This window comes from Nymphalis io, chromosome 30 (genome assembly GCF_905147045.1).
Source record: "Nymphalis io chromosome 30, ilAglIoxx1.1, whole genome shotgun sequence".
Classification (NCBI taxonomy): Eukaryota; Metazoa; Arthropoda; class Insecta; order Lepidoptera; family Nymphalidae; genus Nymphalis; species Nymphalis io.
Window position 1 is genome coordinate 1,445,898 of NC_065917.1, and position 12,067 is coordinate 1,457,964.

At 35.3% G+C, this 12,067-nt stretch overlaps 2 protein-coding genes across 5 annotated transcripts in view; one reads left to right on the top strand and one right to left on the bottom strand.

Moving 5' to 3' along the window:
- The window catches only part of LOC126779896 (catenin alpha), a 400,158-nt gene that overhangs the window by 220,138 nt on the left and 167,953 nt on the right, over window positions 1-12,067 (top strand). The gene's annotated exons all lie outside the window — the stretch shown is intronic.
- On the bottom strand, window positions 5,505-10,662 carry LOC126780104 (uncharacterized). 4 transcript variants are annotated; one of them, XM_050504369.1, is made up of 6 exons: window positions 10,538-10,662; window positions 9,865-9,998; window positions 8,578-8,714; window positions 7,956-8,087; window positions 6,646-6,763; window positions 5,505-5,689 (listed from the first exon to the last, which is right to left on the bottom strand). In XM_050504369.1, the coding sequence occupies exons 1-6, from the start codon at window positions 10,575-10,577 to the stop codon at window positions 5,585-5,587; spliced, it is 666 nt and encodes a 221-aa protein (XP_050360326.1). In that variant the 5' UTR covers window positions 10,578-10,662; the 3' UTR covers window positions 5,505-5,584. The 4 variants fall into 4 exon arrangements, with proteins under 4 accessions (XP_050360326.1, XP_050360325.1, XP_050360327.1 ...); XM_050504368.1 differs by having other exon boundaries at window positions 7,941-8,087; XM_050504370.1 differs by lacking the exon at window positions 10,538-10,662 and adding an exon at window positions 10,120-10,243 and having other exon boundaries at window positions 7,941-8,087.

Genomic DNA, 12,067 nt, shown 5'->3' on the forward strand with positions numbered 1-12,067 from the left:
CTACAGCCATCGTGTGTAATAAGACCAATCACGCGAACGAATTCGTGGGCAACAGCTAGTTGATTGATATGGCAACATATAAAATGGTCGTACAATTTAGTATTTATTAATACTTATAACAACTGAATGTATTGTCATTGCAAAAAATAATCTTGTATTATGTTAAAAAAATGGGCGATTTCAAAATTTTCCCAGACAGTGTTGCCCGTGATTCTGGTAATTTTTTATTTTTATTTTGAAGTTCTACTTAGATTTTTGAAAGTTATATTTCACTGCGGAATGGAAATGATCTCGAATTAGTAATGTTTAATCTTTATTTCATCAGTTTACTCTATAAAAAGTTATTACAACCTAAAGTTTTCGTACGGATCTATACTGTCTGCTATTTTATACTTATATATATAAAAAAATAATGTGATTTCAATATAAATGCCTCCTTTAAACTTAATATAACTAATTATGAGTTAACAAAACCAAAAAAAACCGCTGTTTTTTTTTAAATGATAGTTACGCGGAGGGGTAAACAAGTGCCGTAATACATCCCTTACATCGGCAATGCGCCACCAACCTTGGGAACTAAGATGATACGTCTTTAGCTACACTAGCTCACTCACCTTTCCAACCTAAAGGGGCATATAAAGTTTGCTGGGGTACAATATGTAATGCGTCGATCGATTTGCACTAAGCCGTACAAACTAAAAATTATAAACGAATAATAAAAAAAAATACTTACTAAAGCTACCAAAATCAAGAGCTTGAGGGACACCATTTTCACGATTGGAACGTGAAAATTATAACAAACATGATAAAATATTCCAATTTATAGTAATTAAAACAATGAAAAATTTAATGTTTAATCAGATGTGTTTGATTAACATTTATTGATCCAATATAAATTATTGTTAAGGCTTTGATAGGCCAATAACGTCAGCCGTCTCTTATTATGTAAAATAGCTTTGTTCAACCCTGATGTGACATTTTTTTTCTCTTTATTAGGTTCACAAGCAAATGTCGCACACAAGAAATAAAAAAAAACAAACAAATATGAAATTCGAAGCCACTTTTTTATCATGTAAAATAGCGTTGTTCATTTCTGATTCTACATTTTTTTTTCTTTATTAGGTCCATAAGCTAACAATCGCATAAGAAGTAAAATTTAAAAAAAAACAATATAAAATGCAAAACCTCTTTTTTATGTAAGGCTCACCTGATGGAATTTGACTACCACCGCCCATGAGCACTTGCAACACCGGAGGGTTTGCCCCCTGCAAACGTTGCTTTTAAGGAATGTTGGCTCTTTTCTCGAAGGTTTCTATCTCATATCGGTTCAGATAAGTCAGCAGCGTTATGGTTCCACAAAATGATCGTGCGAGGTAGGAAATACCTTAAAAATATTAAACATTATAGTATATACGTCACGATATAATTAGTATTAAATTATACTACTGGTGGTAGGGCTTTGTGCAAGCTCGTCTGAGTAGGTACCACCCACTCATCAGATATTCTACCGCAAAACAGCAGTACTTGGTATTATTGTGTTCCCGTTTGAAGGGTGAGCCGGTGTAATTACAGGCACAAGGGGCGTAACATCTTAGTTCTCAAGCTTGGTAGCGCATTGGCAATGTAAGCGATGGTAAACATTTCTTACAATGCCAATGTATTTCTGGGCGTTGGTGATCACTTACTATCAGGTGGCCCATATGCTCGTCCGCTTGGCGATACTATAAAAAAAGTTGATTCTGCTAGCGTTTATTTATTCATAACTAAAGGATTTCATCAAAATCTGTCAAGCCGTTCAGAACGTAAAGAATTTCTAATACACGCACACCGGAATTTCATATTTAACGATAGCCAGTGTTCTTATATCATTGTATTGTTTTCTTGTATGTATGTGTCGGTACGCTTTCATGTGTCATTTTCAGAGCTGACGAGTACATACCTCCCCCCCCCACCTGAGTTGATGAAAGGGGACAGAAAAGGCCACAGGAATCATTTTAGTTTAAAGCAAGTAAAACTGCGGAGCATATTTAATAAAATATAACTTAAAAAGTCCTTAAATGTCAAATGTTTTAAAAGTTATTGAAATTTTTATTTTTAATTATTATTAGTAAATATGTAATTATTTATATTATTTATATAAAGGAACCTTGCCTATCATATTATTGATCTATATTAACACGAATAGCTACTAAATCATTTTTTTTATCATTTATAAGTCAGCGTTCGACTGTTTTCTTGCTTGATGTTAAGCAACGGCACGGTCTAGAACGCAGCACTCTTTGTTAGAAGAAACCTGTTTATTCTGGATTTAACATGGAGACAACAACGTTGTACCTATCAGGAAATACAGACTCAGGCAAAGTATTCAACAGTTTGGCGGGCCGGTTGGCGTGGTTGGTAGATACCTGCCTTTCACGCCGAAGGTTTTAGTTCGATTCCCACCCAGAACAGTCATTTGTGTGCATGAACATCTCTGTTTGCCCTGAGTCTGAGTGTAATTATCTATATAAGTATGTATTTAAAAAAGAAAAGTAGTATATGTAGTATATCAGTTGTCTAGTTTCCATAGTATAAGCTCTGCATAGTTTGGAATCAGATGGCCGTGTGTGAATAATGTACCAGGATATTATTAGTCTTGCAGTATCCTACCTACCTATATACCTACATACTTATATATATGAGAAGGTATATAATATTTATATATAAGTGAATGCGCTTCGCAATTTCACCCGCTGTAAAGCCATTGACGTGACAAGCATGAATTTCATAACCTTGTTTTTTTTTTTAAAAAAAACTTTGGTGCTGTAAAAAACATCAAACATTCCCTCAATGCCAATGCGACCAACCACCAACCTCATACACTGGCTCACTCAACCTTCAAACCATAATATACATATTGTTGTTTGGCGAATATCCTGACGATAAGTGGTACCTATTTTACTATATGCCTTAATTGTACATTTATTTAGGCAATATACATGTTTTGTATTTTTCTCTTTGTGGTGTGATGTACAATAAAGTATTAAAGTAAAGTAAAGTAAAGTCTATGCCACCAAGCCAAATATATTATAATATATTTTGTTTAATGTAATAGATTATATCCGCAAGTGGGACTTTACAGAATGGATGTTTGTCCCAGCAGTGGAAATACCGGATTTCATTATGAAGCGGTTAGCGATATAGATTTAAGCTTAGTGGACGTAAAACTTTACATATCTGCGTCACCAAATATATTATATTAAAAAAATAATGTCTTTAGCATACCAAATTGCTCTCTAAATATATACATATAAATAAATTTGAAGTGTCTGTTTGTATATTTGTCCGTTATACTTATATGGTATATAATTATTATAAGTGACAATTCTAAGTTACTATTTAGTCTTTATTTCATCAAAATCGGTCCAGTGTATCAAAAGTTATAATCATCCAGAAAGATTTCGGCCACTGCGGCCAATCTCAAGAGAGATTACCAAACTGCACACGAGACATTATAGTGCACAAGTGTGTGCGCAAACACAGGTGCACTCTCTACTCCCTAACTCTCATAATTCAATGGGATGGCAATCCGACACGTCAAATTTTATAACAACTTAAGTTTATTTAATTTAATATATGACATAACCACGAGACAAATAGATGCTCGACGTTTTTAAGTTTTTAAGCATCTGTGTCAACAGAATACACGCTATTGTTTCCACTGAGTAAACAAGGCCGGTAGAGGGGTCATTGATAATAGGGAATTATGGAATTTGATATTTATTAAAACAATTTATAATTGTATAATACTAATCAATAAATGTGGTGTAAAATGAATAATTCCATGTGTTGTTTATTAAAATAATATATTCCTATTATATATAGCAACGAAGTGTATAGTATACGTAGACATACAAGGGAGTAGGGAGCGGAGATATGACCCCATAAGAGAGCGTCATATCGTTATGGTACAATCAAGGCCCATAAACAAGCCAATTCATTAAGCCAATCCGATATTGGCTTCGTTTAAATATAAACATTTAAACATAAAATTTTAGTTATATAAGGATTTTATGTTATAGGCAGGCGGACGAGCAAATGAGACACCTCATGGTGAGTGGTCACCAACGCTCATAGATATTAGCGATGTAAGATGTAAAAAATAATTACCTTGCATCACCAATGCGCCACCAACCATGGGAACTGAGATGATATGACCCTTGTGCCTGTAGTTAAATTGGCTCAAAGTATTGCTGCTTGGCGGCAGAATATCTGACGAGTGGCAGAATATTTTACGGGCCTGCACAAAGCCCACCAGGTAAAACTTTAAAAAGTGCTAAAAATGCTTCACGCTTGTCAAAGTCTATTGATGGTGTTTTACAAAAGATCATAACAAGTATTATTCTGTTGCTGTTACTTAAAAAACTTTTATCTACAATACGATTTATATGTCAGTAATATGTCAAAACTATAAAAAGTACTAAACAATTGTATTTCATCTCGATAACTTTCATACTCATATGATAGTATTCATACTCACAAGGCAACGCGTGAGGTCTATGACAGATAACTCATCGCAGTACATCCCACTGCTGGGCTGACCTCTCATATTTTTTTGAATACAAGTAGAGGAAGAGGTTTATGTATAAAAAATAGGCTTAGGTTAATGTCGCTTGTACTTTTCATCTTATAATTTATTTATTTTTTATAGTATAGGTAGGCGGACGAGCATATGAGCTACCTGATGGTAAGTGGGCACCAACGCCCATAGACATTGACATTGTAAGAAATGTTAATCATCGCTTATTTCGCCAATGCGCCACTAACCTTAGGAATGTTATGTTTTTCCTTGTGCTTGTAATTACACTGGCACACTCATCCTTCAAACCGGAACACGACAATACCAAGTACTGCTATTTTGCGGTAGAATATCTGATGAGTGGTTGGACCCAGACCAGCTTGCTCATAACCCTTCCAATATAAATACTTTATGCTATATTTGTTACAACAACAATTTGTAAAAAGCCAGTCTACGTAAAACTTACATATAAATTGAAGCATAAATATGCAAAGAAAGATTATTTTTAATTTTTAAGGAATTCATTTAGTCATGAAATGCGTGATTAGTTTTAATTAATATTTTTAATAATTGCAATTGTGATATCTCTAATTGACTTTTTACTGATTAATGTACCTATATAGATATAAAATTAAATTTTAACATTTTTAAAAATTTACTTCTGATTTTATGTTAATTTTAATTATGAATATGGAAGTGCTTTGTACACTTGCATATTAGATATATTATTATTGCTGTATAAAAGTAAGTAAGTAACAGTCTGTAAATGTCCCACTGCTGGGCTAAGGCCTCCTCTATCTTTTTGAGGAGAAGAATTTGAAGCTTATTTCAACACGCCGCTCCAATGCGGGATAACTATAACTATAACTTTGTTAACGTCTATAACTTCGTTAACGCGTTTGTAACTATTTACCATTGTCATATATCAATTAAGAAAAAATTGTTGTCAATGGTATATTTTATTATAATTATGTTATAAAGACTATTTATTTTTTGCTTTTACAAAATTTGAGTGTGATATTTTAATTAGGTATTAATAGGTTTGAAGGTTCGAAGAATTGGTGGAGCAATGGTGGTGAGGTAGTCTCCTTCAGTAGTTTCCGTTTCCGTTGTCTCTCTTGTTTTAGTTACCTGTTGGTATAATACGTAACAAATTAAGGCTAATTCAATTCAATTCCATTTATTTACCAGTAACAGCCTGTGAATGTCCCATTGTTGGGCTAAGGCCTCCTCTCCCTTTTTTTTCGAGAAGGTTTTGGAGCTTATTCCACCACGCTTATTCTACCAAGGTCGGTGTAATACACATGTGGCTGAATTTCAATGAAATTAGACACATGCAGGTTTCCTCATGATGTTTTCCTTCACCGTAAAGCACGAGATGAATTATAATCACAAATTAAGCTCATGAAAATTCAGTACTGCTTGCCCGGGTTTGAACCCACGATCATCGGTTTAGATTCACGCGATCTTACCACTTGACCAATCCGGCTTTTTATTTATTTATTTGCTTTAAACAAAACATACATACATTATGACATGCAAATATTTTAACTTAAATTATAAATTAAAATTATTTTAACTTAATTACATTACATTATAATTCTTCATTCAAATATTTATTGCAGGAATTCTTTTACCGCGTAAAAACATTTGTAAACCAACCTTATTGGCAGAAGGCACCTTATTATAAATTTTCACTACCGTACAACTCTTTGAGCAGAGAGCTGTTTTACACGGTAGCATATACAATTTATTTGGATATCGCGTATTAAATGATACAATATTCTGATTTGTCTCAAAGTAAGGCTACGTTAAGCCTTTCTTAATGCGAATCCGAAATTATGTATAGAGATTTTGTATCGACAAATTCTCGAAAGTAGTTTGAGGTTCACACAATCCCGTGCTTTGAATAGCACGTAAAGTCGATCCTGTGCCTGGACTATTTCCGATCGTGTCGGATTTGTCGTCCCATCGGGTTATAAGAGTGAGGAAATAGTGCTTGTATTTGCGCACACACATATGCGTTGGGTAACTTCTTCTATGGTATGGTCACGATGGCCGAAATCGATCAGGACCTCATCAGTTACCTGGTGATTATGTTCCGTTGTAATCTTTAATGACTGATCACCCCCATCCGGTAATTGCGTTGAAATTGGCAATCTGTCTTCCGTCGCGAAGTTTTCCATGAACGCATGGAGACACCGGCTTCGAATAACAAAGTCATATTAGTTAGCTGCAGGAATATAGCACGTGGTGAAAAAATTCAGAAGTCAGACGAGCAAGTTATAAAAAGACACTACAAGAACTGGTTGTAATTAAAACTAGTATCGGATTATTTACTGAGCTAGGCTGGGGAAAGGTTAAATAAAAAAACGGAGCGTGGTTACAGTAACAGCCTGTTAATGTCCCACTGCTGGGCTAAGGCCTCCTCTCCCTTTTTTGAGGAGAAGGTTTAGAGCTTATTCCACCACGCTGCTCTAATGCGGGTTGGTAGAATACACATGTGATATAATTTCAATGAAATTAGACACATGCAGGTTTCCTCACGATGTTTTCCGTCACCGTCAAGCACGAGATGAATTATAATCACAAATTAAGCACATGAAAATTCAGTGGTGCTTACCCGGGTTTGAACCCACGATGATCGGTTAAGATTCACGCGTTCTAACCACTAGGCCATCTCGGCTACAATGACAGACATTTTTTATTATATTTATTGGTGGTAGAGCTTTGAGAGCGCAAACTCGTCTGGGTAGGTACCACCCACTCATCAGATATTCTACCGAAAAACAGCAGTACTTGGTATTGTTGTGTTCCGATTTGAAGGGTAACGTCTTAGTTCCCAAGGTGGTTCTTTCAATGCCCATATCTATGGGCGTTGGTGATAACTTACCATCAGGTGGCCCATATGCTCATCCGCCTTCCTATACTATAAAAAAAAACATTTTCTTTTTATTATTGACAGTGGCACTAAAGAGGTTTAGCGTCATTATGTTCGGAGTACGTTCATATTTTCAACAAGTTATGTCCTTTTGTCTGTTTTAATGCGCTGTGCTCGTAATTACACAAATCATACTTTTAAACCGGTACACAGCAATATCAATATATATCTATCCTACTGTGTCTTTTTCTTAGTGGTAGGCCTTTAGTGCAAGCCCGTAAGTAAGCGGTACCTAACTAGGTACCGCCTACTCATCAAATATTCTAACGCTAATAAGGGGTTGAAAGGAGGAGTGAGTCAGTGACACTTCAGACACAAAGGACATGACTTCTTGGTTCCCAAGTTTTGGCGATGTAATGAATGCTTAATATTTCTAACTGCGCTAATATCTTTTGTCGGTGGTGACCACTTACCATCTACCTATATTATAAAAAAACTTACCCAAAATATTCATACCCTATCTCTCGGACGCGGTTCGATTCTTCTATACTAAGTACCGAAAACTGCTTCAGGTAGGTATCGAGTTCATCGACCCGAGATTTAGTAGTTCCGGATTTTAAAATTTTTCTTTTCCTATTAATGATTTTTCTGAGAAATGTAAATACTTAATTATTAATACAGGAGGTCCTGTCTAGTGCCCACGTATTAGGGGTGCTGGTGTTAGCCAATGGTCATTTTCACAAACACATCTGCTCCTCCCTTTCTAATCTCATATTTTCTTGGTGATCTCACTTTATACAAACATTTATATTGAATCAAAATTACTTTATTCAACATAGAAGCATTATACAAACTTATCAATTGTCAATGAGAAACTACCATACTACATACTAATTACAGGCACAAGGGACATAAGATCTTGGTTCCCAAGGTTGGTGTCGCATTGGCGATGTAAGCGATGAGTAACATTTCTTAGAAAGCCAATGAATCTATATATGTTGGTGACCACTTCCTATCAGGTGCCCATTTGCTTGTCGGCGTAACTATACAAAAAAAAAAAATACCACCGGTTCGGAAAAGAACTCTAAACTGAGGAAAACCGGCGGAAGAAATTCGGGAACATGTTAAAAATACTCGCTCAAAAGGGTGATGAAACGATCGGAGCTGTGTGGCGTTCCCGCCAAACATTCTCCTGACTTCCGTTTCCAACTCAGTGTTATAGTGGTAGAAAGTTTCCGCGAAGATTCGTTCCATGGACTTTGTCAAGTCTTCCAACTGAAACAATACATCCACTCCAGACACAGAACTTTCCCATTGCATCATAACAAAACATTCAATGTTTGGGGTTACCCGATAGTACTGTGAGACTTCAAAATAAAACCACCGAGTATGTACTGCCGTTCAGATAGTGTAACTGTTCTCCCTCATTATGAATTTAAAAAACTTACTTAGTACTTTGAAAAAAAAACATTCTTAAAGCCCGATGTAAAATATATCTAACGCCATCTATTGACGTGAGATAAACTAGGCTAGACTAATTTGGCATAATGTATTTCGATCTTGAACATTCAATAATTTCATGTTTCAAGTATCCATTGTATAAATAATTATAGAAATTGTCCTAGTATGTTGTGCTTTTTATTATTTATTTTGTTATAATGAACTCAACATAAATCTTACATACATACATACCCTCCTGCAAACACAGGTGCACTCTCTATTCCCTCACTTTCATAATCCGATGGGACTGCAATTCAATACGACCAGAAAAGTTTCAGGCTCAGGACCGACGGCTTTACGTGCGCTCAGAGGCGCGGGAGTGTACACACTTCAAACTTCTAGACCCCGAGCTGCTATTGAGAATTTTTTGACAGAAAAACCCAATAACTAAATAGTCCGCTCCGGGGGTTTAAGCCTTGGCGTCTGCCTTATATCTAGCCACTGGACCAACGAGACAGTTAAATAGGACATATTCTAACAAAACAATACCTTATGCAACTTGCGTAGATACGCTGGCAGTATCTCATATCAAGAATACGTATTGTAAAGCCAGTGGAGCCGCTGAAGCTGCTCAAATACTCAAGCGCCGCAAATATTCACATTTATCCAACGAATATGAATTTGCGGAGCTGGGTTTTGAAACATTGGGTCCATGGTCGTCCGATACAAAAAGAATCATAAAAGATATTTCTAAGAAACTGGTCCACACTTCTGGTGACCCAAGAGCTGGCGCTTATTTAGCCCAAAGGCTGAGTCTAGCGGTGTAGAGAGGCAATAGTGCCAGCGTCTTGGGTACAATGCCACAGGACAATCTTTTAGACGGCGTGTTTTTGCTTTAAATTTGTAATGTGTATTTTGTTCTTTTTATTTTAGTTTTGTATTTTATAAAAATGTCTGTATATAAAACAAGAAAAAATATATATACCTTATAGTTTAATATCTTCAAATATTCCGGAGTCCGTCTGAACCTCTGGAGTACCGAGTCTAAGTCTTCACCGTAGAGTTTATGGGCTTCTTCGTTCACGTCGTATTTTCTACATTGCGTTGTACAGACTAAAACTGAAAATTGCATTTATATTTGTACACGAAATTAGAATAATAACATGTTTTCCATTTATTTTAAAAAGCGTATTATATATTGTTTTATGGGTTATTTATTATATATATATAAGCGAAATACCACTCATCACGAGATCTCCTAAACTATCCGCCCGATTGACTGGAAATTTGTTAGTTACTTCCCCGACGTAGACGCTCACTGAGAACGGATTTATTCAAATCCTATCCAAGATATATTTCTTCTTATCTACCCGTACAAAGCCGGAACGATTAGCTGGTATAAATATAGTAACTAGTGACCTTACATGTTCGCCCTGGTCGGAGCGGGTAGCAGGTATTAGGTACTTAGTGTCGCTGTACTTCTGACAACGTGTATGCAAAAATTTCTTAATGATAGATTAGCAATAAAGGGGTTGAAAGATATGAAAACCTTTCATTTGTGAAGACCTATAGAAATTGGTTCTTAACAATTCCCTATTATAAAACGAGTGAAGCGCTTAAAGCGCTAATATAATATACTTGGAGTAAATATTTCTTACCAAGTACATATGTGGTAAAACGCTTTATATTATTCAACATGATTTATGGAAACAAAACATTATTTTAAAATGAAAACTATATAAAAATTTAACGACATACAATATTGTTATATGTTTCAATATTATGAAAAATTCGTATAATAAAATAAATAAATGTAATAGTATTTACTTAGTGGTAGGCTTGGGCATTGTCTGGGTAGGTACCACCCAGTAACAGCCTGTTAATGTCCCACTGCTGGGCTAAGGCCTCCTCTCCCTTTTGAGGAGAAGGATTGGAGCTTATTCCACAACGCTGCTGCAATGCGTGTTGGTAGAATACACATGTGGCAGAATGTCAATGAAATTAGACACATTTTTTTCCTCCATTTTTTCCATTAGGTTTACTCACGATGTTTTCCTTCACCGTCAAGCACAAGATGAATTATAATCACAAATTAAGCGCATGAAAATTCAGTGGTGCTTGCCCGAGTTTGAACCCACGATCATCGGTTAAGATTAATGCGTTCTAACCATTAGGCCATCTCGACTATGGTTTTTTTATTTTGTATTTTTTTTTAGATTAAGCGTCAAAAAATACATATGTAACCAAATTTTCACCCTCCTAACCCATCATCCTATTTTGTCACGATTTTAGAATTTTGTATGAATAATATCAAAAATTACTTATAGTGAACCTCATCGAACTTTCGTCTGCGTCATTCACGAGAAGCGTCGCGTCATTTTGACATTTAATAATTGGCAAAATATTTAACGATTTATTTCATTGATAAGAAATATAAAAGTTTTTTATGATATTGAAAAGGTTGGTAGAATACTAAAATACATCAAACACATTATCGGTGTACCGTTTTTATCAGTAAATGCAACCATTTGGTCTATTTGTGTATTTGGTAGTCAAAAATGCCAGCAAGACGCTAGGGGGCACATTTGGGCCGTCGAACTAATAAAGCATCAAGCATGCGTAATAATAGAGGAGAAAGAACAGACGAACAAATCCAACTAAATAACGAAAATGTGCGTGTGAGCTGTCTCCATTGAACGGTTTGCTCATCGGCATGTATCCAGTAGCAAGGCTGTTCCTGAAGTCCATCGCACATCGAATCCGGTCTCTCCGGGTCTCTTCTTCCCCAGCCGTATATTGTTCTTTTTGTTGTCGTTTTAATTTACACAGGACTTATATCGTGTCTTCATCGCAATTTTATGGAGGAAAGTCAAGAAACCGAAAGTGTAGCGAATGTAAATAATGCAATCATGAAACACAAGTTAAAAAATCATGCAAATTCATTCAAGTATACATACATTACATACATTCAATATACAAATAATTCGAGTGTTTACTATTGACAGTATAATCATAGAAATGATAGTATAATCATATGCTCAGCGTCAAAAAAACTATCGAAAGAAAAAAAAACAAAATCAATGACCATTATTTATCAAGCTATTATAATGATATTAAATTTATAGTAGACTCTGTTTTGATTGTTTGAAACTTTTAAAGACTTTTTGATGTTTAATTTATTGTTAAAG

Coding starts and splice junctions, on each gene's coding strand:
- LOC126780104 (XM_050504368.1), bottom strand. CDS start 10,577: ATGTTGAATAATATAAAGCGTTTTACCACATATGTACTTG. Junction 9,999..10,537: donor TTTTACCACATATGTACTTG/GTAAGAAATATT, acceptor TGCAATTTTCAG/TTTTAGTCTGTACAACGCAA. Junction 6,764..7,940: donor ATAGGGTATGAATATTTTGG/GTAAGTTTTTTT, acceptor TGTTATTCGAAG/CCGGTGTCTCCATGCGTTCA.